The 23,267-nt window shown below is 51.7% G+C and overlaps 2 protein-coding genes across 4 annotated transcripts in view; one reads left to right on the top strand and one right to left on the bottom strand.

Moving 5' to 3' along the window:
* shq1 (SHQ1, H/ACA ribonucleoprotein assembly factor) overlaps nucleotides 1-4,960 on the bottom strand; it is a 30,486-nt gene extending 25,526 nt beyond the window's left edge. The window contains exons 1-6 of one of the 3 annotated variants that reach the window (XM_070851718.1): nucleotides 4,938-4,960; nucleotides 3,093-3,259; nucleotides 2,912-2,976; nucleotides 407-535; nucleotides 163-326; nucleotides 1-81 (exon numbers count right to left, since the gene is read on the bottom strand). The exon at nucleotides 1-81 is cut by the window's left edge and continues 32 nt beyond it. In XM_070851718.1, the coding sequence (XP_070707819.1) occupies nucleotides 1-81; nucleotides 163-326; nucleotides 407-535; nucleotides 2,912-2,976; nucleotides 3,093-3,235 (582 nt within the window). In that variant the 5' untranslated portion in view covers nucleotides 3,236-3,259; nucleotides 4,938-4,960. Of the gene's footprint in view, nucleotides 82-162; nucleotides 327-406; nucleotides 536-2,911; nucleotides 2,977-3,092; nucleotides 3,260-4,114; nucleotides 4,421-4,937 lie in introns of those variants that run through there. The other 2 variants (XM_070851726.1, XM_070851710.1) reach the window with 2 other exon arrangements.
* A 396-nt stretch (nucleotides 4,961-5,356) lies between these two features.
* On the top strand, nucleotides 5,357-21,787 carry gxylt2 (glucoside xylosyltransferase 2). Its single transcript, XM_070851751.1, has 7 exons — nucleotides 5,357-5,770; nucleotides 13,088-13,286; nucleotides 14,183-14,314; nucleotides 17,350-17,601; nucleotides 17,928-18,051; nucleotides 19,087-19,259; nucleotides 20,094-21,787. The coding sequence occupies exons 1-7, from the start codon at nucleotides 5,496-5,498 to the stop codon at nucleotides 20,268-20,270; spliced, it is 1,332 nt and encodes a 443-aa protein (XP_070707852.1). The 5' UTR covers nucleotides 5,357-5,495; the 3' UTR covers nucleotides 20,271-21,787.
* Nucleotides 21,788-23,267: the final 1,480 nt, after the last annotated feature.

The raw sequence follows: 23,267 nt of genomic DNA, 5'->3' as shown, positions 1-23,267 counted from the left end.
TGCTTGCAGCCGGGCCTGCCGCCTCTCCGCTGCCGTTGTTCCGTCCGGGTTCTTGACATCAGTCACGTCGCACAGTTCCTCCTGTCAGGACAGCCCCGGCATGTAAACCCTCCAGCACTTCACACACACGCTGATTAAAGACCTCAGCGGCTCTGCGCTCACCTGTAGCCTGGCAAACACTCCGGACCTCTGGTTGCCGAAGCCGTACTTCTGCTGGCCCCTCAGCTCCTCCTCACAGCTCTCCTTGTACACCTCCTGCTCAACCTGCCAGTCGAACTCCTCCTCATCATCTTCATCTTCGGCCTCTCCCGCACAGTCACTGCATCCTTTTCAAGTGTTAAGAAGATACGGTTGGTTCTAAGTGATTGCCTTTAGCTGCTAACCGTGATGTGTGGGTTTGACCTGCCTGAGGTTACGTCCTCCACCAGAGGCTTTGCTGAGCGGGAGCCTTTGGGGGCGAGGAGACGAGTCAGCATGTTCAGGTCCTCAAAGTGCTCCCCGGCTGTTTCCTTAGGGACCCGAAGGGTGAAGAGACCTACGAGGAGACACCAGGGACGGTTTAATAACAGTCACAGTCAAACACTTCTGCTGCTGAAACAATCAAAGGAAGAAATGAGTGAACACAGTTCATCCTTTGTCCTTTCTCAGACGTCATTTAACAGCACCAGCTGGTCATCACAGGGTCTCCAATCACTACTGAACACTGAACACTATCTTTGTGACTAAAGGACTGAACAAAGCCGGTGACTTTGGTCTTCAGTCATTTGAGGGGAAAGTTACTGAGGTGCTGCGTTGAGAAGTCGTTTAAATCAAAGAAAAGGACTGAGATGTCAGAGAGGGAAGTCGATAACTGATCAATAACTGATGACTTATTCCTAAATAACACAGGAACTGTGGCTGATGACTCTTTGTGAGATTCACAGATTTTAATTTGTTCACAACACCCGGCAGCCACCTGCACACTTGCGGTGCTTCAGAGGAAGCTGCTATTAACACTAAATGGATGAGCGATGAATTGGACTGATTGGGCCACGCCACACACATAATCTGATGATCGCCCAAAGACCTCGTAAAATTCCAATGCACCCAAGTGTTAAAGCCTAGATGTGCTTCACGAGGGAAGCGGACTAATTGCTCGAGCCTTGCAGGAAGGAGCGCCTGAGAGAGGGATCTTAATGATTGCTCATTATCAGTCTAAACAAGGACACTCATTAGCAGAGCTTCATTAGCAGATGTTACGGGCTTATTTGGACACAGCGTGTTAACGGGGGCCACGCTGACAGACGGGCAACGAGGTGTCAGAGTCCATAAGGCGGATGCCTCCGTCAAGACAACTTCATTAGAGCCGATTCTGAGAGTCAAAGAGCGATCAGAGCGACAGGCAGCAGTGTGTAGACACTAGTGAACGTCCTCATTAGTCATCACAGAGTCTCACTGGCTCCTTACATATTTAAAGAAAGTCCTTTGTCAGCTGTCACAGTGAAAAGAGACGTTACAGAAGGTTCCAGTGGCTCTTAGACGTGATGAAACACTGACTGACTGACTGCAGTACAAACTAAACACGCCCCGGGGATCAATCACACAGCCATGTTTCTGCCCCCGTGTGACTGACTGCTCACCGACATCAGTGCATTCAGAGCAACTGTTGCAGTCTCCAAAGGCAACAATTACACTGACTGCACCGGTTTATGGCGTCCTGGTGGTGAAGACAAAGAGCATAGAACAGCAACAGCCTTCTCCGCCACATGGTGGAGCTCAGCTCTACTTGGAACTGGTCCTTTTTGGTTTTCCAAAGCCAAGGGTTGTGGATAGTTCCTGCTACCAGGTGGTGTTTTTGGCAACACCTCCGTCAGGGATCCAAGTGAGCTGAGCCGATACTAGAGGGTGAAGTGGAAACACTGCAGCCCACTGATTGGTCAGAGAGACTCATCGCCCCACAACACGGGATAAATAATCCAGCTACCGTCAACAGCCACAATTTAGTTTATTCACTCCAACCAGATTTTTAAAAAATGGCAGCCTAGAAATCAACGACATGCATCAAGAACACCATCCACTGTGTGTGTGTGTGTGTGTGTGTGTGAGCGAGCAGCAGACAGCGATGGCAGGTGAAGAGTGATGCTGTCAGTTCTCAGTAAAAGCTGAGTGGAGGTTACAGCCTGTCGGTGGAGAAAGGCCGAGGGTTAACACCTCCTCTGTTCCTGAGAGTTTGTGTCACATTGAAGATGATGTCATGGCAGTCTCACACCACGTAGCCATGGCGATCAGCTTCCACCTACACCGAGGAGGTACTATCTGCAGAGGAAAACGAAGCACCTGGTACCAAAGTCGAGCAGAGCAGAGCGGTCTGTACCGTCACTGTGACTCTAACTGATGAACGTGTTTCTTACAATCCCTGGTCAGATTGCGGAGAGGTCTGGTAAGACTCTGTGGTTTGGTGCTGAGACAGCATGTGTACCACTAAAGAGATGCTGGAATGCCTGGTTGAAACAAAGGTCAGCTACTTAGAAACAGATCCTGGAAGAGAAAAACAACAACTTCACTTGTTTCTGAGTCACTGTGCTGACAGAAATACAGCAGAAATATGAAAATGAACTTTTACTTGTCTATCAGCTGACTGTCTGTAGGGGCATCCAATCAGGACAAAGTCTTGGACGACAGCAGGAGCGCTGCAGTAATACGAGACGCCGGTTGGACTGATTGTATGAAGTGTGTACAGACACCTGCTCCGTCCTCCAGCGTGAGTGTCGGCTAAATTTACGCTGCTACTCTAAAGCTGCAAAGTTGGCAGAAGTGGGCTCCATTTACTGTGACAGCTGTCAGTCATTTACTGAAATAGCTCTGCAGCATGGTGCTCCGCAGCATCACCTTACCATGAAACACACGTTATCATCAACACAACATGACCTACCTTTATCAATGTCAAACGTGGCCTTCTCCCTCCCATCCTCCACTACTCTTCCAGGAAGAGTTAATCTGAAAAAGACACACGGCCCATTTGTTTGGTCCCGTCAGTTCTCCGTCGACAGAGACCAGTAACACGGCCAGACAACAAATCACTGAAAATGTAAATCCAAGGCAGACCGACCCACCTGAGGAAGTACGGCTTGGCGTAGAACTTGACCTCTGTCCCATCAATGTAGAGGTCAAACTCTGACGTTCTGGTGTAGGGCACGCGGATGTGGAGGACCAGGTACTGGGGATCTTGGCTCAGGTCAAACGCAGGAGTTATCATCGTGAACAGTGGTGTGATGCAGACCTGTGGCACCACAGACAGGAAGCAGCTTGAGTGTCCCTGTTCAGGCGTGGATGAACGGCGGCCAGCTGACTACAGCGCGCCACCTCGTGGTTGAACCGCCGCACTGCTGCTTGGTATCCACGGCGGCAGCTAACATGTGGCACACTGACGGTGAGGATTACTCACGAGAACAAGTCGTTTTCTACTGCAGCAGGCTACTAAAGGTGTCTTTACTTTCACTGGTTCATTCCGTTCCCTCTTTTATTGAAAGATGTTCACACCAAACTGCATTCAAAAATGTGGGCATTTAAATAGGTCTTACTTGTAGACAAGCGTGTGCATGTTTTAAATTAATGTTTCACCCATTTTACTAATTGTAATGGTCTATCAGTATGTCCGGTGTAGTCCTCATCAACCAAGCAGCATTTTAAAATATACATGGTACCGTCAACATACAATCTTATGTAGCTTTTCCGGCGGAGGGAGTTGGGGACTTGACATGAACAACCCTCCCCAAAGTCTAAGTTTTGTCCATGTTAGACTTTCTATTGTATTCCGAATTAAACTACAGCCTCTAAAAGGGAGGACACGTTAAGTGATGATCGATGAGGCGACCATATTTGTGGATGAGCTACGTGTCACTTTGAGTCACCAGTTTTTCAAAGGATGTTTGGTTTGTTGGTTAGCTCGCCACTAGCCCGCGCTGAGCTAACACATGACTGGTGTCCTCGTGTTTCGGCTCTCTCTCTCTCTCACACACACACAGCAGCGCTCAGGTGAGCGGACAGGTGGCCTCACACAGGTTTGATCCCGCTACTGCTTGGTTCAGTGCGGACAGGCTGAGCTCAGCCAGGACACAGTTAACAGCAGACTCACCACAGACTCCCTCAGACGTCCCGACCAGCCTCACTGGAAGATCTCTGAGGAGGCGTCCATGTTTTACCGTAATACACGCTCTACACGGGCCAGCACAAACACACTCATACGGAGGACATGGCGGGATGGGTCAGTGTGGCAGCAAGAAACCACTTCATACCACAGAGATGATCTTACATGTTTTACCTGAGCTCCAGGGAGGGCTCATTCATTTTCTCAAGTGAAAACATGCATTTTCACGTTACTTTTTATTGTCTGCTTCTATTGTAAATGGGAGCAGCTGTTAGTAGGAGTCTGACAGAGAGCGGTCAGCAGGGTCTGAATCACAGCTGGTGTCTGAGGTGACGGCTCACACATCTAGTTCCAAGTCATTAGGCAAGAAACAACCTCTGTGAGGATCTGATATCTGCACAGAGAATCAAACAGCAGCTCCACGCTCTGATGGTGTGAGAGGCCTCCCAACATATAACCCCCCCCAACACACACACACACACCCTTAAAGTAAAACATGTGCACATGTCTGATTATCAGATGGGAGTAAAGTCCGCCTGCAGGCCTCTGAGGCGCTGACAGACGTCTGCAGACATCAGTGTCTCACAGCTGGACACAGCTGGAGGGGGGGTCACCTGAATATGATTGTTAAACTGGGACAGCACGATCACACCAGCAGATATTTTACTTTAATCAATGAGTAGAGAAAATCAAGAGCTGTCCTTGAGATAGAAGAGGAGCCTTTGGACAGCCCGTCTGTCTCTCTGTGGAGACACGTCTGTCTGCTCCTGTCTCACCTAACTGTCTCACTGCAGCTGATCTGCTGTCACACCTGTTGTTTGGCTGCAGGTGGAGGTGAGGGTCCTGATCTCCACGATGGAGCCCACAGCTGGTGTTGGTCAGTGTGCAGCGCCCCCCCCCCTCAGAGACAACACAACACTTTATGAGCGAAAGGTGCTTGAGTTGTATTTGCATCAGTCACTGTGGGGGGGTGGGGGGTGACAACACAACCACATGATCTGTTACCATGTCAGTCCAGATGGTGGCACTCTTGAATATCTCATTAACTCTCATTAGGAGGGTTTCTTTCTATTCACAAACTGAAGTAATATATCAGTATACAGATATCCCATTTAATCACCCAGTTCACACAGAACAGTCAGGAAGGCAGCGCGGCAGTACCACCGTCTTTACGGTAGCCGGGGAGGCCCCGCCCCCGCCGTGCGCCCCTCCATGGACGGAGAGGAGCTCCTCTTCCTCTCCATCATCATCTGCGCGGACATGCGAGCGGGGAGCGCCGACAAAATGCCATCCCGGGCCGCCCTCCCCGTCCCGCAGACATGAGCGCGGCCCCCCCGGCCTCTCCCACGCGCTACAAGTCGCTCTCACCATGCGGATCCGCGGCAAAGTGGCGCTGATCGCCGCGTGCTTCGGAGTTTTCCTACTTCTGTACTTTTGGGGGGGCAACGCCGCGGACCAGCCGCTGCCCGGAGAAGTTGTAGGGGAGGACGGGAACCCTCCCCGGTCGTCACCCCCCGAGCTCAGGCGAGATGTTGCCGCAAAGTTTGAGAAGAAGGCGGCCGCGGGGGCGGGGGCGCGTGCGGAGGAGCCCCCCCGGAGGCGGAAGGAGGCGCTCAGAAAGGGGGCCAGCGGGGACGCTAAGGGGTGAGTTACTTTCTCTCTGCTCTTCCTGCCTCTGAGCGCGCCCCCCTCCCCCTCCTCCCATGTGTGCATCATGAAGTGAGGCTCCTCGCCCCCCCCCAGGGTCTGCACTGGTGCTCTGTTAGCCAGGCTGCTGCAGTCAGACTCATGGCCCTGCTGGGGGGGGGGGGGCATTAGGAACCATCAGCTGACCCCTACAGCTCCAGCATGTGACCCTTGACCTTTGCAGTCATGTGATCCAGTCATGAGCACCTTAAAGGGCAAAGGTCACCGAGCTGTGATTACAGATGAAGCCAGATGGGGGGGGGGGCAAAACAATCTGCATGTGATCTTCCTCTGGGGGGGGGCCAGATAGGAGACATCCCGGCGTTTCCTCTGCTCCATCCCGGCGTTTCCTCTGCTCCATCCCGGCGTTTCCTCTGCTCCATCCAGCCGTTTCCTCTGTCTCATCCCGGCGTTTCCTCTGTCTCATCCCGGCGTTTCCTTTGTTTCATCCCGGCGTTTCCTCTGTCTCATCCCGGCGTTTCCTTTGTTTCATCCCGGCGTTTCCTCTGTCTCATCCCGGCGTTTCCTCTGTCTCATCCCGGCGTTTCCTCTGTCTCATCCCGGCGTTTCCTTTGTTTCATCCCGGCGTTTCCTCTGTCTCATCCCGGCGTTTCCTCTGTCTCATCCCGGCGTTTCCTCCATCTCATCCCGGCGTTTCCTCTGTCTCATCCCGGCGTTTCTTCTGCTTCATCCCGGCGTTTCCTCCATCTCATCCCGGCGTTTCCTCTGTCTCATCCCGCCGTTTCCTCTGTTTCATCATGCCGTTTCCTCTGTCTCATCCCGGCGTTTCTTCTGCTTCATCCCGCCGTTTCCTCTGTTTCATCATGCCGTTTCCTCTGTTTCATCCCGGCGTTTCCTCTGCTCCATCCCGGCGTTTCCTCTGCTTCATCCCGGCGTTTCCTCTGTCTCATCCCGGCGTTTCCTCTGTCTCATCCCGGCGTTTCCTCTGTCTCATCCCGGCGTTTCCTCTGTCTCATCCCGGCGTTTCCTCTGTCTCATCCCGGCGTTTCTTCTGCTTCATCCCGGCGTTTCCTCTGCTCCATCCCGGCGTTTCCTCTGTCTCATCCCGGCGTTTCCTCTGTCTCATCCCGGCGTTTCTTCTGCTCCATCCCGGCGTTTCCTCTGTTCCATCCCGGCGTTTCCTCTGTCTCATCCCGGCGTTTCTTCTGCTTCATCCCGGCGTTTCCTCTGTCTCATCCCGGCGTTTCCTCTGTCTCATCCCGGCGTTTCCTCTGTCTCATCCCGGCGTTTCCTCTGTTTCATCCCGGCGTTTCCTCTGTCTCATCCCGGCGTTTCCTCTGTCTCATCCCGGCGTTTCCTCCATCTCATCCCGGCGTTTCCTCTGTCTCATCCCGGCGTTTCTTCTGCTTCATCCCGGCGTTTCCTCCATCTCATCCCGGCGTTTCCTCTGTCTCATCCCGCCGTTTCCTCTGTTTCATCATGCCGTTTCCTCTGTCTCATCCCGGCGTTTCTTCTGCTTCATCCCGCCGTTTCCTCTGTTTCATCATGCCGTTTCCTCTGTTTCATCCCGGCGTTTCCTCTGTTTCATCCCGGCGTTTCCTCTGCTCCATCCCGGCGTTTCCTCTGCTCCATCCCGGCGTTTCCTCTGTCTCATCCCGGCGTTTCCTCTGTCTCATCCCGGCGTTTCCTCTGCTCCATCCCGGCGTTTCCTCTGTCTCATCCCGGCGTTTCCTCTGTCTCATCCCGGCGTTTCTTCTGCTTCATCCCGGCGTTTCCTCTGCTCCATCCCGGCGTTTCCTCTGTCTCATCCCGGTGTTTCCTCTGCTCCATCCCGGCGTTTCCTCTGTCTCATCCCGGCGTTTCCTCTGTCTCATCCCGGCGTTTCCTCTGTTTCATCCCGGCGTTTCCTCTGCTCCATCCCGGCGTTTCCTCTGCTTCATCCCGGCGTTTCCTCTGTCTCATCCCGGCGTTTCCTCTGTCTCATCCCGGCGTTTCCTCTGTCTCATCCCGGCGTTTCCTCTGTCTCATCCCGGCGTTTCCTCTGCTCCATCCCGGCGTTTCTTCTGCTTCATCCCGGCGTTTCCTCTGCTCCATCCCGGCGTTTCCTCTGTCTCATCCCGGCGTTTCTTCTGCTCCATCCCGGCGTTTCCTCTGTTCCATCCCGGCGTTTCCTCTGTCTCATCCCGGCGTTTCTTCTGCTCCATCCCGGCGTTTCCTCTGTTCCATCCCGGCGTTTCCTCTGTCTCATCCCGGCGTTTCTTCTGCTCCATCCCGGCGTTTCTTCTGCTTCATCCCGGCGTTTCCTCTGCTCCATCCCGGCGTTTCCTCTGCTCCATCCCGGCGTTTCCTCTGCTCCATCCCGGCGTTTCCTCTGTCTCATCCCGGCGTTTCCTCTGTCTCATCCCGGCGTTTCCTCTGCTCCATCCCGGCGTTTCCTCTGTCTCATCCCGGCGTTTCCTCTGTCTCATCCCGGCGTTTCCTCTGTCTCATCCCGGCGTTTCCTCTGCTCCATCCCGGCGTTTCCTCTGTCTCATCCCGGCGTTTCCTCTGCTCCATCCCGGCGTTTCCTCTGCTCCATCCCGGCGTTTCCTCTGTCTCATCCCGGCGTTTCCTCTGCCTCATCCCGGCGTTTCCTCTGCTCCATCCCGGCGTTTCCTCTGTTTCATCCCGGCGTTTCCTCTGCTCCATCCCGGCGTTTCCTCTGCTCCATCCCGGCGTTTCCTCTGCTTCATTCCGGCGTTTCCCCTGTCCCATCCCGGCGTTTCTTCTGCTTCATCCCGGCGTTTCTTCTGCTTCATCCCGGCGTTTCCTCTGTCTCATCCCAGCGTTTCTTCTGCTTCATCCCGGCGTTTCCTCTGCTCCATCCCGGCGTTTCCTCTGCTTCATTCCGGCGTTTCCTCTGCTCCATCCCGGCGTTTCTTCTGCTTCATCCCGGCGTTTCCTCTGCTCCATCCCGGCGTTTCCCCTGTCTCATCCCAGCGTTTCTTCTGCTTCATCCCGGCGTTTCCTCTGCTCCATCCCGGCGTTTCCTCTGCTTCATCCCGGCGTTTCCTCTGCTCCATCCCGGCGTTTCCTCTGTCTCATCCCGGCGTTTCCCCTGTTTCATCCCGGCGTTTCCTCTGTCCCATCCCAGCGTTTCCTCTGCTCCATCCCGGCGTTTCCCCTGTTTCATCCCGGCGTTTCCCCTGTCCCATCCCGGCGTTTCCTCTGCTCCATCCCGGAGTTTCCTCTGCTCCATCCCGGAGTTTCCTCTGCTCCATCCCGGCGTTTCCTCTGTTTCATCCCGGCGTTTCCTCTGTTTCATCCCGGCGTTTCCTCTGTCTCATCCCGGCGTTTCCTTTGTTTCATCCCGGCGTTTCCTCTGTCTCATCCCGGCGTTTCCTCTGTCTCATCCCGGCGTTTCCTTTGTTTCATCCCGGCGTTTCCTCTGTCTCATCACGGCGTTTCCTCTGTTTCATCCCGGCGTTTCCTCTGTTTCATCCCGGCGTTTCCTCTGTCTCATCCCGGCGTTTCCTCTGTTTCATCCCGGCGTTTCCTCGGTTTCATCCTGGCGTTTCCTCTCCAGCTGCCACACTGGCCACGCTGTGGGGGTGGAGATACTCGCTCTGCTGGCAGCCGATACCGTGTTCTCTCTTCCAAAGTCAGACTGGAGCTGTGGGATGCTGTTGGGGAGATAAAAGCCATCAGGGCGTCTCTGTGAGAAAGGACCTTTGCGTCCTCCCAGAAACCACACTCCTCCATGTGTGCTCGGCGCTGATAAGGCCGACGGGGGGGCAGGGGTCACTGCTGGCCGTAAAAACCACTAACAGGTTTGGAAAAGGCTCCAGACTGACTGCTGCGATTAGGGGAGGCGCTCTGCCCAAAGCCTTCAAAAAACTTTCTTCTTTTTAATTGCACGGACGTCTGCTGGAGAGCATGAAAGCCTGAGCAGTCTGAGCCGAAGGGGGGGGGGCAGGAAAACCAGGACTAATGCTCTGTTACCGTGGATCATAGCAGGATATTAACTGTCTGTACACTGACTAAGTGACTTTGTCCTCCATCCCTCAGCAGAGAGCAGCACACACATACTTCTATGCTGCAGGTGTGTGTGTGTCTCTGTCTGTGTGTCTCTATGTGTGTGTGTGTGTCTCTGTGTGTCTCTGTCTGTGTGTGTGTGTGTGTGTGTGTGTCTGTCTCTGTGTGTGTGTGTGTCTCTGTGTGTCTCTGTGTGTGTGTGTGTTTCAGTCCGGGCTCTTGGCCTCTGCGTCCGTCTGTGAATCTGAGCTGTGGACTCTCTTCCTGTGCAGAGCGCCTGATAGACAAACATCCCTGTTTGTCCTCATCATATCATTTCCTCTCGACACATCACTCTGCTTCCTGTGGTCAAAAATAGGGAGAGGAGCTCCAGCCAGCCACCATCCGCCCCCCGGCCCCCCCACAGACACTAGACACATACTCTCGTCCAGGGCGGGGGCGGGGGCGGGGGGGCGGATGATAAATGCATGAAATGACGTAAAATCCATCCACAGCAGTTCTGATGGTCAGTGAAGAAGAAAGCTCAGCGTTTGCAGGTCCTTCTGCAACGTTTCTCTGGTGTTTTGCAGATGTCAGCATCAATGGGTGGGGTGGGGGAGGGGGTTTGGGGCATTGCAGTTACTTTGGGATCACAGGTGAATGAGTCATGGGGGGGCGAGAATGAGTGTGATACCTCCTCAGCACTGTTCACTGCGTTGGTCCACAGTCCACTGGTGACGCTGATTTATCGGCACATCCTCCACTGCCGTGTCAGGACACAACGTCCTCAGGTTTGGAGAGCTGGACTGACGCATAACATTTGGTTTTAACGCTCGGCTCAACATCCCGGTAAGAGTGGGGGGGGGGGGACGTCTCTGAATCTCCTGCTCGGCCTGGTGGTCTGAACTCCGTGAATGCACATCTGAGGAACAGGTCTGAGGTCTCTGCGCCATGTGCTCTTACATTGAAGGGCACGATGGGAACATGTTCCGTTGAAAGGCTTTGATACCCGCTGGTTCAAACGGAAGCCGACATGTTGGATTCCACCAAATGACCCAGTTACGTGCTGATTAATGAGAGGCCTCGGAGCTGCTCGCTGCTGCTGTTTTCTCCTCTCTGTGCGTCTCCTTTGACGTTATCTTTGAAGGTGCAGCTTTTCTCTCTCCTCACACGCGTTGAAGGCTCGGCTCTGGTGCTTTGTAGGCAGAGGGCTCCTCTCATGCTCACTCTGCAGCCAGAAATGAATTCAGTCCTTTTGTGCCTCATCTGTGCAGTGTGAGTGCTTCCAGATGTGGGGAACGCTGCCATTGTGTGTGCAGCTCATGCTTTATGTAACAAAGAACATTTTATTTTGTTTTGTCATCCAGTTTTCTGCAGAAATCATTTCAAGGGCATTTCTGTTGCGTGACTAAGTGCGACATAATGCCACTGGTGGAGGAGATGGGGGGGCTTTTTGTGCAGGAAAACAGGAGTGTGTGTGTTCAACAAGCCTGACAGAGCACCAGCCTTTGAAGCGCGGACGACAGATTCCTCAGCACCTTCTCATTCATCCTAATTTTCGGTTCGTCGTTGGCCCTCAGCCATGCAGAAAGCCTGGTGTCACGCTCTGAGACTGCCCTGCAGCCCGCCTGTCAGATGTCACTCCCCCCCCCTCCCCGTCCAGGCTGCGGGCTCAGAGGAACCCCGTGCCTTTTGGAAAATGCAGTTGTAAAACCATTTGCCTTCCGCTGCTCTCCCAAACAACACTACACACTGTGAAAAAGGCTCTCTGCTGTTCTTCTGGTGCCGGTCGCCTCCCCCCGCGGCTCACGTTGGACATGTTGTCAGGACAACCAGCCCCATGCAGAGAGTGTTTGTTGGCCTCAGATTCAGGCTCCTCCATTGTACACGCGTTTCCTCGCCGTAGTGGATCCTCTGACTGTGTTCGCTCCACACAGAGCACTTTCACAGCACACAGCGTGAACACAGCTACAGGAGCCAAGAGGTGGGAGATAAAGTCCTCGGCTTCACGCCGTGCCTGTCTGACCTGAGGAGGAACCCGGTGTTCTGCTGTTCTTTCTTGAATGCTTTGTGCTGCTCATGTGTTCACGGATCCACGTGTCTTCACCGTGGACAGGTGAGCCGAGCCGCTGTGCTGTGCTCTGAGATGCAGTTGGTGTCAGACGGAAGTGTTTTTAACCCGTTATTCACCGTCTCATCAGGCCTGCTTTTCCATTTAAGCGGTTTCTGACCTTTTGTCTGACTGACTGGATTGATTGTGTACAGGCTGCTCACCGTCCACCCCCACTCTGTGTAGGTGTGAGGAATCAGGACACCCATCACCCATCAGAGGATGGATACAATGCCTTTTGGTTGATTACATATTCGTGGACCGGAAATGACCAGCAGTGAACTGTAGCCGTTCAACCCTTAAACTCTTCTTAATCTTGTTGTGAACATATACTTCACAGCGTGAGAGGTGGGGCATGCTGCTCCTGCCGGGAAGCTAACCCTTAACATCAGACTGACCTTCTCAGTGAGCACAGAGCCCTTCGGATGTCTTCGTTACTGAGTAAAGCATCCCACTGATATAACTGGATGTGAACAGTCCGTTTTACTGTAAAAATGTTACAAACTACATCAACTGTGGATTATTTGGGTACATAGAGCCCACCGATACAAACCCTGAGGATCATCTTTATAAATCATATGTATGTCTCAGCAACATATGTCAGGCTGAATGTGTATATTAAGTGTATGTTAATGCACAACTCATCATTTTGCACTCGGAACAACTGGTGCCTTGAGTTTGAATGTGATCTGTAGTAAAGGTGTGATGTCGCTGCAGATAAACCAGAGTTTCAGTGAGAACATGTTTAGTCAGCATTTTGAGGCAAAGGGGAAATTAAAGGGGATTTCTAGAGAGCAGTGGAGGTTTCAAGGCTTCCACCAGCTGTTCTCTAAGCTTTTCCAAGTGTAGGTGAACGTCTTTAGGACTCAGGGGACTTTAGTATGAGGTGTTCAGGTGTAGGAGGAGATACTGACACCAACCAGACTTCATCAGAATCAGAAGTACGGGATGAAACCTGAAGCTTCAGCTTACTGTTCCTTTGATGTGTGTGTGTTGTGACTGTAGTGGAGGTCAGTCTAACCCTAACTGGTCTCCACCAGCAGTGCAGCACACGGGCCAATGTACAGGCTACGCCCCCCCCCCCCACAGGGCCACATCCCATTTAGATCTGAAGGCATTGTTAGTGAGGAAGAACTGTGTTGTTTTCATGCACGAGCCTGTTGGCAGTGAAGCCCCCCCTGTTCATCCCTGTCCTCCTCGGTCTCTTTCAGTAAAGCGCGGAGTAACGCGGCCCGACCTGTGACCCGGCGCACGCGGGCGGAGGAGGTCATGCACCTGGCTGTGGTGGCCTGTGGGAACCGCCTGGATGAGACCCTCACCATGGTCAAGTCTGCCCTCCTGTTCAGCCTCAAGAGGATCACCTTTCACATTTTTGCTGAGGACCCTTTGGCCCCGCAGTTTGAAGAACGGGTAAGAGTCGTCCAGACGCCTGTGTGATGAAAAAGATGAAATGTGAGCGCTGTACTCCCTTTAGGTCTCTCTTCTGTGTGTACTTCTGGAGCTTGTGCTTTAATTCAGCGCATGTTAAACATTCCCTCCCCCCTCTCTCTGTGATCGATGATATCAGGATCAGAGCGGTTTTACCTCTCTGACTCACTCCGTACAGACACATAACCCTTTTATCTCAAGGCCCCGCTGTAATATATCACCTCGACACCGGGCTTTTTTCTGCAGCACGGCGGATCACTTCAAAGTCACCTTTACAGAGCGGCTTGGCGTGACTTTGATTAGTTCCACTGATATTGTAACAGTCTATTAGCGTCGCCTCTGCTAATGGACCTTAAACAGCTTTAAGTCCAAACCTTAGACCCGCCTTCATGTGTGTGTGTGTGTGTTGAGCCGCTGGCAGCCGTGGATAATGTGGCACATGTGTGGCTGTGTACTGTACTGTACAGGCTCGGGCTTCACACACTGCTGCATGTGTGTTAGAGGTGTTGTCTCGTCTTTGGCTTCTTGTCCCGTCAGCACAAACTCACGGCGCTCTGCCCCCAGGTCAGATAGCACCGGCCTCAGTGACGCCCTCTGGACTGTGAGAGGGTCCGTCCTCTAGTTTGGACTGTAGCTGTTACACAAACACCAGCAGGCGGCTGCATGCGCTCCTGCAGAGCGTGGCGGCACCGCAGACGTGACCTCATTGTTTTAAATGGCCGTCTCTACGAGCCGCTGCGTGTTGGTGTGAGTCTGGGGGGAGGCACAGAGATCAGCTTTCATAATGACTCTTTATGGGGGCCCTTGCTCTCACACTTTTAAGACGTTCCATTAGACACTTCCTCCGTGTAAAGTGTGATGTTTTCCTGTGCTTCCAGCTGAACCAGTGGCCTCGCTCCGTCTCAGCCAAGTTCCAGTACATCATCTACCCCATCACCTTCTCTGTGGGGAACGCCGACGAGTGGAAGAAGCTCTTCAAGCCCTGCGCTGCTCAGAGACTCTTCCTGCCTGTAAGGCTGCCGCATGCATCTCCTCTCTGTCCTCCCCATGAGTAACCATGTTAAGACAATGTGTCGTCAGTCCATCTCATCTCTGCTCATCTCCCACCCTTTGTTTGGTCCCAGTGCATTGTTCTAATGAATTATGTGTGTGATTACTGATCATTTCACACCTTTCCTGCAGCAGCTGCTGAACCAGTGAGCAGCCTCCAGAGTCTGATGCAGTCATTGCATCAAGTGGAGACTCTGCTGCCTTATTGATTTCCTTTTCCTGCTGGTGCTCACTGCATTGACAGCCAGCTGACTTACCATGTAGAGAACATGTCACAGGTCACACACATCCCAGTCACTGTTTGCATCTTCAGGAGAAGCTGTAGAGCAGCCGCCGGGACACGTCCCGCCTCTACGGGAGTCTGAAGTAGTCTGAGAGAGCTGGATGGCTCCTGATTCAGCACCGTCACGCACCACCATTCATGTGTTAATGCCTCAAGAATCTGAATCCACCTGCTCTCAACACCACACCAAGATCTCAGCCTGGTTGGAAGTGGGTCGAGCCAACCCAAGACGAGGGTCAGACCTGCACATACGTTCCCTCTGCTGTCTGCCTTGTCCACATAGAGCACGTAACAATCCCTTACTGGGGGTGCTGTAGGTTCTGCTGTGGTGTCCCTGTGCTGTGGGATGATTCCTTGACCTAACGTTCAGCACTGCTCAGGTGCTCTTGGGGGGGAGGGCGACTCCAGCTCACGTACAGCTCAGGAGACACAGAACCCAGTAAGGCAGGACAAGTGTAGTGTAGGAAGTGTTTCACATACAGACGAGTCTCTGATCCCTGACCTGTTATTTCTCCAGCCATACCAGCAGCAGACTGTGTGCACAATGTTGGGACCATTACATCTGCTACAAGGCCGTCACTCACTGAAAGCACAGCCCCTATAGTGTGATGAGAGGCCTTTGTACGAGCTGCCAGCAGAGGATGAGTTTGGTGAGAAGAAGGTTGTACAGTTGGCTTTTCAACACTCATCTCTGTAGCCTCTGCTCCAGCTGAGCCAGTGAGTCCTCTGATTCGTTGTAGAATAAGAACGCTGCTTTTTCCAAAGTCTGACTGTTATCGGTAGTTTTACTATCGACTGTGTCGAATCCTAAATACGTCCACACACGCACTGCTTCAGATGCTCCTCCACTTTTATCAGTGGTTCTAGGTCAGTGTGGCAGCAGGTCACACTGATTGTGAATTCTAACGAGGCTTAAAGCGTCTGTAAGACGGTAATTAGACTTTAATTTAAACAGGTAAGTGTAACCCCCCCCAAGCTTTAAGAGAGAATGTAGATGCTGTTTCTGTGGCCATCCAGTGTGTACCAGTGGTTTTATAGTCCATTAAGAATGTAACCACACCATTCATACAGAGACCCCCCCCCACACACCCACACACTAACACACTAACACTGCTGAAGCTGTGGGTTACTGCTCTGTTCAGGCTTGTTAGTATTGATCGCTGCTTTGTCACACACACCAGCTCCCACCCCCCCTCGCTGCTGCTCTCGGCACGGTAACCCACCAAAGGGCGAGCTGACCCCGTGGTCAGACACACGGCAGCAGTGACGGCGTCTCGCTCTGCCCTTTGGCTCTAAGTGCTTCTGTCTTCACGGGCCTCAGAGGCAGCCTGAGCCTCAGCCTCCGCCTGAGCCTCAGCCTCAGCCTGAGCCTCAGCCTCAGCCTCCGCCTGTCTGTGGCGCTCACATGGCGACAGCTACCGTTACCTGTGTGTGCTACACTCTGAGGTAATGTGTAGCACCCTACAGTGCACCCTGGGAAGTCACCGTCTCAGACAGAGTTTAAACTCTCAAAGCCGCCTGGCTCTGAGGACCGGCCGGTGGTGAGGAGGGAGAAACAAATCTTATCTGGGCCGAGTGGTTGTTCTGCCACGCGCTGACAGCACCATTCATCAGTGGATGCAGGAGGTAATTATCTCCTCTTAAATTCAGCGTATTGTTCTGAGCAGACGTGGAAGTCAGCGGTTCCTCCTCCCTCTGTGGCTTCAGTGCTCCATGTGAAGTCTGAGACGCTCTTCCTCAGATCTCCTCTGTCTTCATGCAGACGTCTTATTTCTTCTTGAGTTCATCACACGGCTGTCAGAAAGCTGCAGCTGCAGTAATGGACAAAACCCCCCAAAGTCAGTCTGAAATCCTGGAACAGGCCAAATAGTTCCATGTTTGAACTGTAGTTTATCGTTTGGCCGTATGCTGTGTGTGGGTGTCCTCTGGCGCTGTGAGAAAATATCCACATTTTAACTTTCTTTAAATATTTATTTAGCTGTTTTAACCAAACCAGCAGTTGTTTGGTCCAGACCCAAATATCTCAACAGCTCTTCCATTGATCTCCAGAGGACAGATCCTGCTGACTCTGGTGATCCTCTGACTTTTTCTCAAGCACCACGATGGCATTTTCTGTTCCGAGTATTTAACTGTAGAATGGACTGCCATTGCATTTGGTGCCGCCCTCAGGCTGAGTCTGATGGCGCCATCATCAGGTCACATTTGAATTAGTCCAACAGGCCTCACTGGTGTCTGAGCTGCAACAGTAATGACACTCCCAGCGGCCTCGTTTGTGTTTTGTGTTTTGTTCCAATTAGCAAATGTGCACGTTACATGTTGGCAGCGTCATGCCAACGCTGAATCTGCAGGACTTCTCTGATACTGAATCCCTCTTTTCCCACTCAGACATTTAGTGGATGTGATGTGAGCTGAGCCTTTCGATGCCGCCTGCCTGGTTTACAGTTAGGTTGATTAACATGGACGACTGTGTAGTTTGGTCCTGTCATGAGGTTTATTCACCTCCGAGTGTGTGTGTGTGTGTGTGTGTGTGTGTGTGTGTGTGTGTGTGTGTGTGTGTGTGTGTGTGTGTGTGTGTGTGTGTGTGTGTGTGTGTGTGTGTGTGTGTGTGTGTGTGTGTGTGTGTGTGTGTGATGAGGAGGCCCATTGTAGTTCTTGAGATGAGCGACTGTGGTCATGAGTGTCCTAATGGTGGCTGGAATTGTGTCCTCCCAGGTCATCCTGAAAGACGTGGACTCGTTGCTCTACGTTGACACTGACGTGCTCTTCCTGCGGCCCATGGACGATATCTGGAGTCTCCTCAAGTCCTTCAACGGCAGCCAGCTGGCAGCAATGGCCCCGGAGCACGAGGTCCCAAAGATCGGCTGGTACAGCCGCTTCGCACGCCACCCTTTCTACGGAGTCACAGGGGTCAACTCTGGAGTCATGCTGATGAATCTGACCAGGATCCGCAGCACAGTGTTCAAAGTAAGGTCCACGCTGGGCCCCTTTGCTCACACTGATCAGTGGGAAGCTAAGTGAGCTGTGATTTCCTTTCACAGTCTGAGAGGTTTTTCTGTGAGCTCCAGTCACAGGCTGAGTGCTCTGAGTGGGCCGTGATTGACGCTTTCTGATTACCACGCTAGCCTCACAGACTTCTGCCCTCAGAACTCAATTTAGCAGCTCTGCAGCTCTTAATGCTGCCAGCAGACTGCACATGGAAGAGGGAATGCAAATGTGCTCCCACTTTGATGATTTGTTTCTCAGAAAAAGGCTCTTGAGCTGTTTGTGAGTGAGTGTTGTTGGTGTTTCAGAACAGTATGATCCCCAGCGGCCTGTCGTGGGAGGATCTTCTACATCCACTCTATCAGAAGTACAAGAACCACATCACCTGGGGGGACCAGGACCTGCTCAACATCATCTTCCACTACAACCCAGGTATCTGTACCTCAGTGTCTCCATACTGACCGCACATTGTTGTTACACTGAGAACGCCTCATGTATCCGCACCCTTCCATCACGGCGGCTTCACCGTGTCCACAGAGAGTGCGTTTGACTTCACTGCATTGTGAATGTGGATCAGTAAACCCCTGAGGCTGGCCCGCAGGCAGCAGCACACTGACATCCAGCTGCAGCAGCCAGATGTGGGCATTAAGTGCTCAGAGCCGTCGGTAGTGCTGGTAGTGCTGGCAGCGCGGCGTTTGCTGGAATTCGCAGCCAAAGAAGTGTTTGTTTTTATGTGGTACAGCTCGGAGCGCTCTGCTATCTCCAGAGAAATACTCCAGTTAGTCCACGAGCACTGTCCTGACCTGTTTTTACTTGGTCTGCAGTCAGGAAAAGCTCTGAAGCTGCATTCATCCAAAATGGAAATGTGTAAAGTAGTGTTTGCTGTTGCAGCCTGGTGTCCTGCTGCACGGCCCACAGGAGGACCAGAGCCTGTTGGATACACCTGTGGATACAATCTGTGCTTCTTGTTATGCAGAAGAAACAATCAGACAGAGAAGGACAGAAGAGGAGGAGGACATTCTCCTCTCTCTGTTCTCATCCAGTCCATCTTCCATCCTTTATCCTCAGCTCTAAGGCTTCCCCTCATTGTTCCTGTGCACCAGTCCTCTGCAGCAGAGCTGGACTGTGGGACTCACATGTCACATCCACACAGATTAAACACTTCCATTGCATTGAAAGGTGTCCTGAATGTCTCGTGTGAGACTTTATCACGTTAACTACCAGGTGTAATGTAGTGTGTATTTGTAAACCAGCGGTGTGGTCAGCACAGTGTTATCACTGAGTTATTAATGTGTGGCCAATCCAGGGCTGTTTAGGCACAGACCACTGTGAACTGAGGAAGGATAGTTTTCATACTGGAGCTCAAGTCGAGTCACGGTTTGCCTCAGAGGGGAATAAAATGAAATGAGCAAATCTTCCTGAGTTTCTGTCCTCACTTTGGTGTGCTGTGTGCTGCTTTCCTCCCAGAGTGTCTCTTCATCTTTCCCTGCCAGTGGAACTACAGGCCGGATCACTGCATGTACGGCAGCAACTGTAAAGGGGCTGAAGAGGAGGGCGTGTCCATCCTCCATGGCAACCGTGGCGTGTATCACGACGACAAGCAGCCGGCCTTCAAAGTAGTCTATGATGCAATACGTGACGTAAGTATCCCAGTGGGAACCCAGGTGTACTGACACAGTACTGGTGGGCCGCATTCCATTCAGGTGTGTCCGCTTCAGTTAATGCTATTAGTTATTACACCTGTGCTTTTCCTGCTTCCCTGAATGTATCTGCTGGAAACACGCTGTGCTGCTGTATGGGAAGGAGCAATACAATGAATAGTATCATAACATATAGAATTATTGTAGTAATAAGACCGACCAGTAAATAACTGGCTTTGATTGATTATGGGTGGCCACAGGATCTATAGCACTATGGGCCACATGAATATAACTGAACTGTGAGCAGCAGTTCTCTCTGAATCAGAGGAACATGTTGGAAAATGCACCAGTGTGCGATTTAAGCAGAGTCCAGTCAGCCTCGCTCGGCTCAGAGAGTGGATCAGGGGAGAGGTGCTAGCCCAGCCCTGTCACAGTGACAGTGTGCCCCGAGCAGCCCGTGATATCAACCCTTTCATCCGACGCTAGGCAATGCGGAGGAGCATGCTCCCCAAAATGTCGGACTGCTCCTTTAGAAAAGAGCTGCTCTGACTCTTTTCTCTGTGATACACACTCTCTCTGGTTTGCATTAAACAATCTGGGTCAGTTTTTAAATTTAGAATTTGTTTTCTCCGGCAGCAGAGTCGGCTCCCCCCTGCTCTGCTGAGATAAGCCTCTTAAAGACGAGCTGGGTCGTCATCTATCACTAACACAGAGCACCAGCAGCCCACCCCACCCCTGACGACTGAATGTGTAAATACCGTTTAGTGTGATCATTAAAAAGCGATCGGGCCAAAAGAGCTTTGGGATCACAGGACGATGTCTCTGTTCCTGCAGTTTCCCTTTGAGGACAACATGTTCCAGTCGCTCTTCTACCCCATCCAGACCAAGTTCCTGGACACCGTCAACACCCTGTGTGGCCGCATTCCTCAAGTCTTCCTCAAGCAGATAGAGAAGACCATGAGGAAGGTGTTTGAGGACAGAGTGGTCCGGCACGTCAGGCCACATAAATAACTGGTGGAGAAAAGGACTCTGCTTCGTGTGGCAGCAGCCAGGACCATCTCGCTGTGGATTAAGTGTCGTACCAACATCTCCCACGCTGAACTGCCCGCTCTTCAACACGTAACACTCCTGGACTGGTCATCTGAGCAGTACGCTCCCCATACGGTGCTGCTCAGTGGTGCTGCAGAATAGGTCTGCCTTATCGCCGTCCTAAACTTTTCACATCCCAGTTATATCCAGTGATGACATGTTGGAACGCAGCGGTGAGAAGGGAAAAGACTGCATGGATTCTTTTTTTTTATTATCAAGAATTATGAAAGTATCATCTCAAGTGTAGACTAAAAGCAGACTTTAACGGGTAACCCCAGTGTTTCTCCCCCGGGGTCCTCTCCGTCCACATCCTGCTGTCTGAATGACTGGTAGGTAGTAAAAGTGTTGGAACTGGTCCAGTAGATCACCTCACAGGCTGCAATGGCTGCAACGTGATCCTTTGGGCCAACAGCACCTGATCACAGTAGGTCCACTAAAAGAGCTTGTTTGATCCACTGACAGGCTCAGAGTGTTATTCTAAGTGTGTGACAGCATCATGGAAAGGATCCCTACAGAGAGAGACCTGGAAGATCCTTTTGGTTTAACCACAAACAGCACACACACCAGACTACATTCACTAAAACAGGGATTTTAGAGAACAGGACACAGGAGCTGCTGCTCTGCTGCTGCCTCCATCAGTCAGTTTGGTGTTTTAAAGGGTTAGTTCGGATCCAGAATAACTCCTATTAAAGTCACACACACTCCTGTGTTCTGCGAGGTAAGATGTTTTTGTCGGTGGAGGCTGGTAAGTCATTTAGACCTATGTCCTAATAGGGCTCAGGCTTTAACAGGTTCAAGGTGCATTTGTGTCAACAGAGTGTTTAAAACAAAAGTGTGTACCTGTTTTATTTTTCCTCCACTAAACAAAGTCAGCGCTGGACTTTGGAAAGCTTTCCTACTCGCAGTAGTAGATTCATAAACCACTCCTGTAAACTCATGTGAATGTTTTACCAGCAAAGAACTTGTAATGTGAGCCTGTGTGAATGAGAAGAGGTGGCAGTTCTGTCTGCTCCGCAGGTGCCAAATGCCACTGACAGTATTAAATACAGCACGACAGGGGAAATATGGACTTTAAAGTAACAAACAGAATGTTAAAATGCACTTTCAGAATGATTATTAAGACTGGATGCTTGTCTGCACACAACAACACGTCCACATGAGATGCTACACTGCCCACTGAGTGAGTGCTAGCATGTACAGTGACGTACCCCCACCGTACTATGTGCCATATAAATATTCATGTGTGCCATGTTTACTGTCACAAGGACATGACTGCTATAGACGTGTGTGTGTCTTGGATTGTGATATGGTCTGTTGTGAACACGTGGGTCGTGTGTTTTAGCAGCTTTTCTCTCACTGACCCAAATATATCATTTAAACTGGAAACTGAACGTGGCTGCACAGTCACCGTGTGTTTCTAAATAAATCAATGCAATGTCCACAGTCGTCTTTATATTCAGTACGTGCAGATGTGAAATGTATGGGTGTAATGAAATACTAAAAGGGCCACTGATGCATCATGGGAATGTGGCGTATGCTGGCAAAACAAGTGCAGCTTCCATTCAGCTGTTCAAGTGCTGCTTGTGGTTTATTTCCTCTACAACGAGGAGGAAGACAGCGAAGAGAGAAACCCTGGCTCCTGCTGCCTCTCCTGCTCTGGTAGAAACACCACAGGCCCACCAGGTGCATGCTGGTCCTACACCTGCCTACGTACCTGTACACCATCAGGTGGTCCTAATCTAAAGCTGAAGGCGTGAATACTCATGTAAACAGCACTTCAGGTTATTGGTGACACTAAACACTGACAACAAATGGCCCCTTCAGTGGGGGCTGGGGCGTACCACAGCGCCACACATGGACGCCTCCCTCTCAGATGTGTGGGCATCAATGGTGCAGTGTAGATACAGTAAAGGTCACGGCACTGAACGTTGACTTCACCGTGAGCATTCAAATCCAGTCTGCTGCTCTGTTATGTGACAACATCATGATGAGCCACTGGTGTCAGACTGAAGGCTCCACCTCGTACACTCATGGTTTAAGACATTTTAATATTTGACCAGGCTGAGAGCCCAGCTCTGCCCCCAGAGGCTCTCCACCAACTGTAGCCCTTCAAACCCAGATCTGGTTCCTGAATTTGTGTCAGGGGCCTTGGGAACAGCAAGATGGTAAAACTGACAACGTGACAAAGAAACAAGGCAAACACAAGCTTGTAGTAAGAGAAGAGACGCACAGTGGACGTGATGTTACATGAACACGCAGCAGTCGGCTCACTTCTGAGGACCAGTCACACTGCAGCAGCAGCAGCAGTAGAGACAGCAGCAGTAGAGACAGCAGCAGTAGAGACAGCAGCAGCAGTAGAAGCAGCAGTAGAGACAGCAGCAGTAGAGACAGCAGCAGCAGCAGCAGCAGCAGTAGAAGCAGCAGCCCGCTCCCTGTGGCTGGATGGTGACTACACAGGACACCATCGGCTGCAGCAGCACCATGTTACAGGTGGAGACTCTCAGTACTTTAAACAGTCAGGGCAAACAGGGCAGCAGGTAAATCTGAGGGGGGGTCACATGGTTCACAGCTGCTCTGTGCTTCTGGACTTTTCTCTGGTCTTGGATTATGAACTTTTATTATATTAATAAAATATTGGATCATGTGAACACTTTTCAAATGGAACCATGTGAGAAGTTTGTATTCTAAAATATCATTTTACTACATCAACTGTGCCAAATCTTCATCACTGTTTATCACAGGCATCACTCCCACAGGGCCTGTCTGTCTGTCTCTCGGCTCTGTCTATCTGCCCTATTTCTCTGTCCTGTCTCTCTGCCCTGCCTGTCTATCTTGCCTGTCTCTCTGTCCTATCTCTCTGTGCTGTCTCTCTACCCTGCCTGCCTGCCTGTCTGTCTGTCTGACCTGTCTCCAGCCGGG

Source organism: Pempheris klunzingeri, chromosome 2 (genome assembly GCF_042242105.1).
Source record: "Pempheris klunzingeri isolate RE-2024b chromosome 2, fPemKlu1.hap1, whole genome shotgun sequence".
NCBI classification, from domain to species: domain Eukaryota; kingdom Metazoa; phylum Chordata; class Actinopteri; order Acropomatiformes; family Pempheridae; genus Pempheris; species Pempheris klunzingeri.
The sequence above is the reverse complement of the archived record's forward strand: the minus strand, read 5'-3'. Positions and strand labels throughout refer to the sequence as shown.

Coding starts and splice junctions, on each gene's coding strand:
- gxylt2 (XM_070851751.1), top strand. CDS start 5,496: ATGCGGATCCGCGGCAAAGTGGCGCTGATCGCCGCGTGCTTCGGAGTT. Junction 5,771..13,087: donor GCCAGCGGGGACGCTAAGGG/GTGAGTTACTTT, acceptor GGTCTCTTTCAG/TAAAGCGCGGAGTAACGCGG. Junction 17,602..17,927: donor TCCGCAGCACAGTGTTCAAA/GTAAGGTCCACG, acceptor TTGGTGTTTCAG/AACAGTATGATCCCCAGCGG.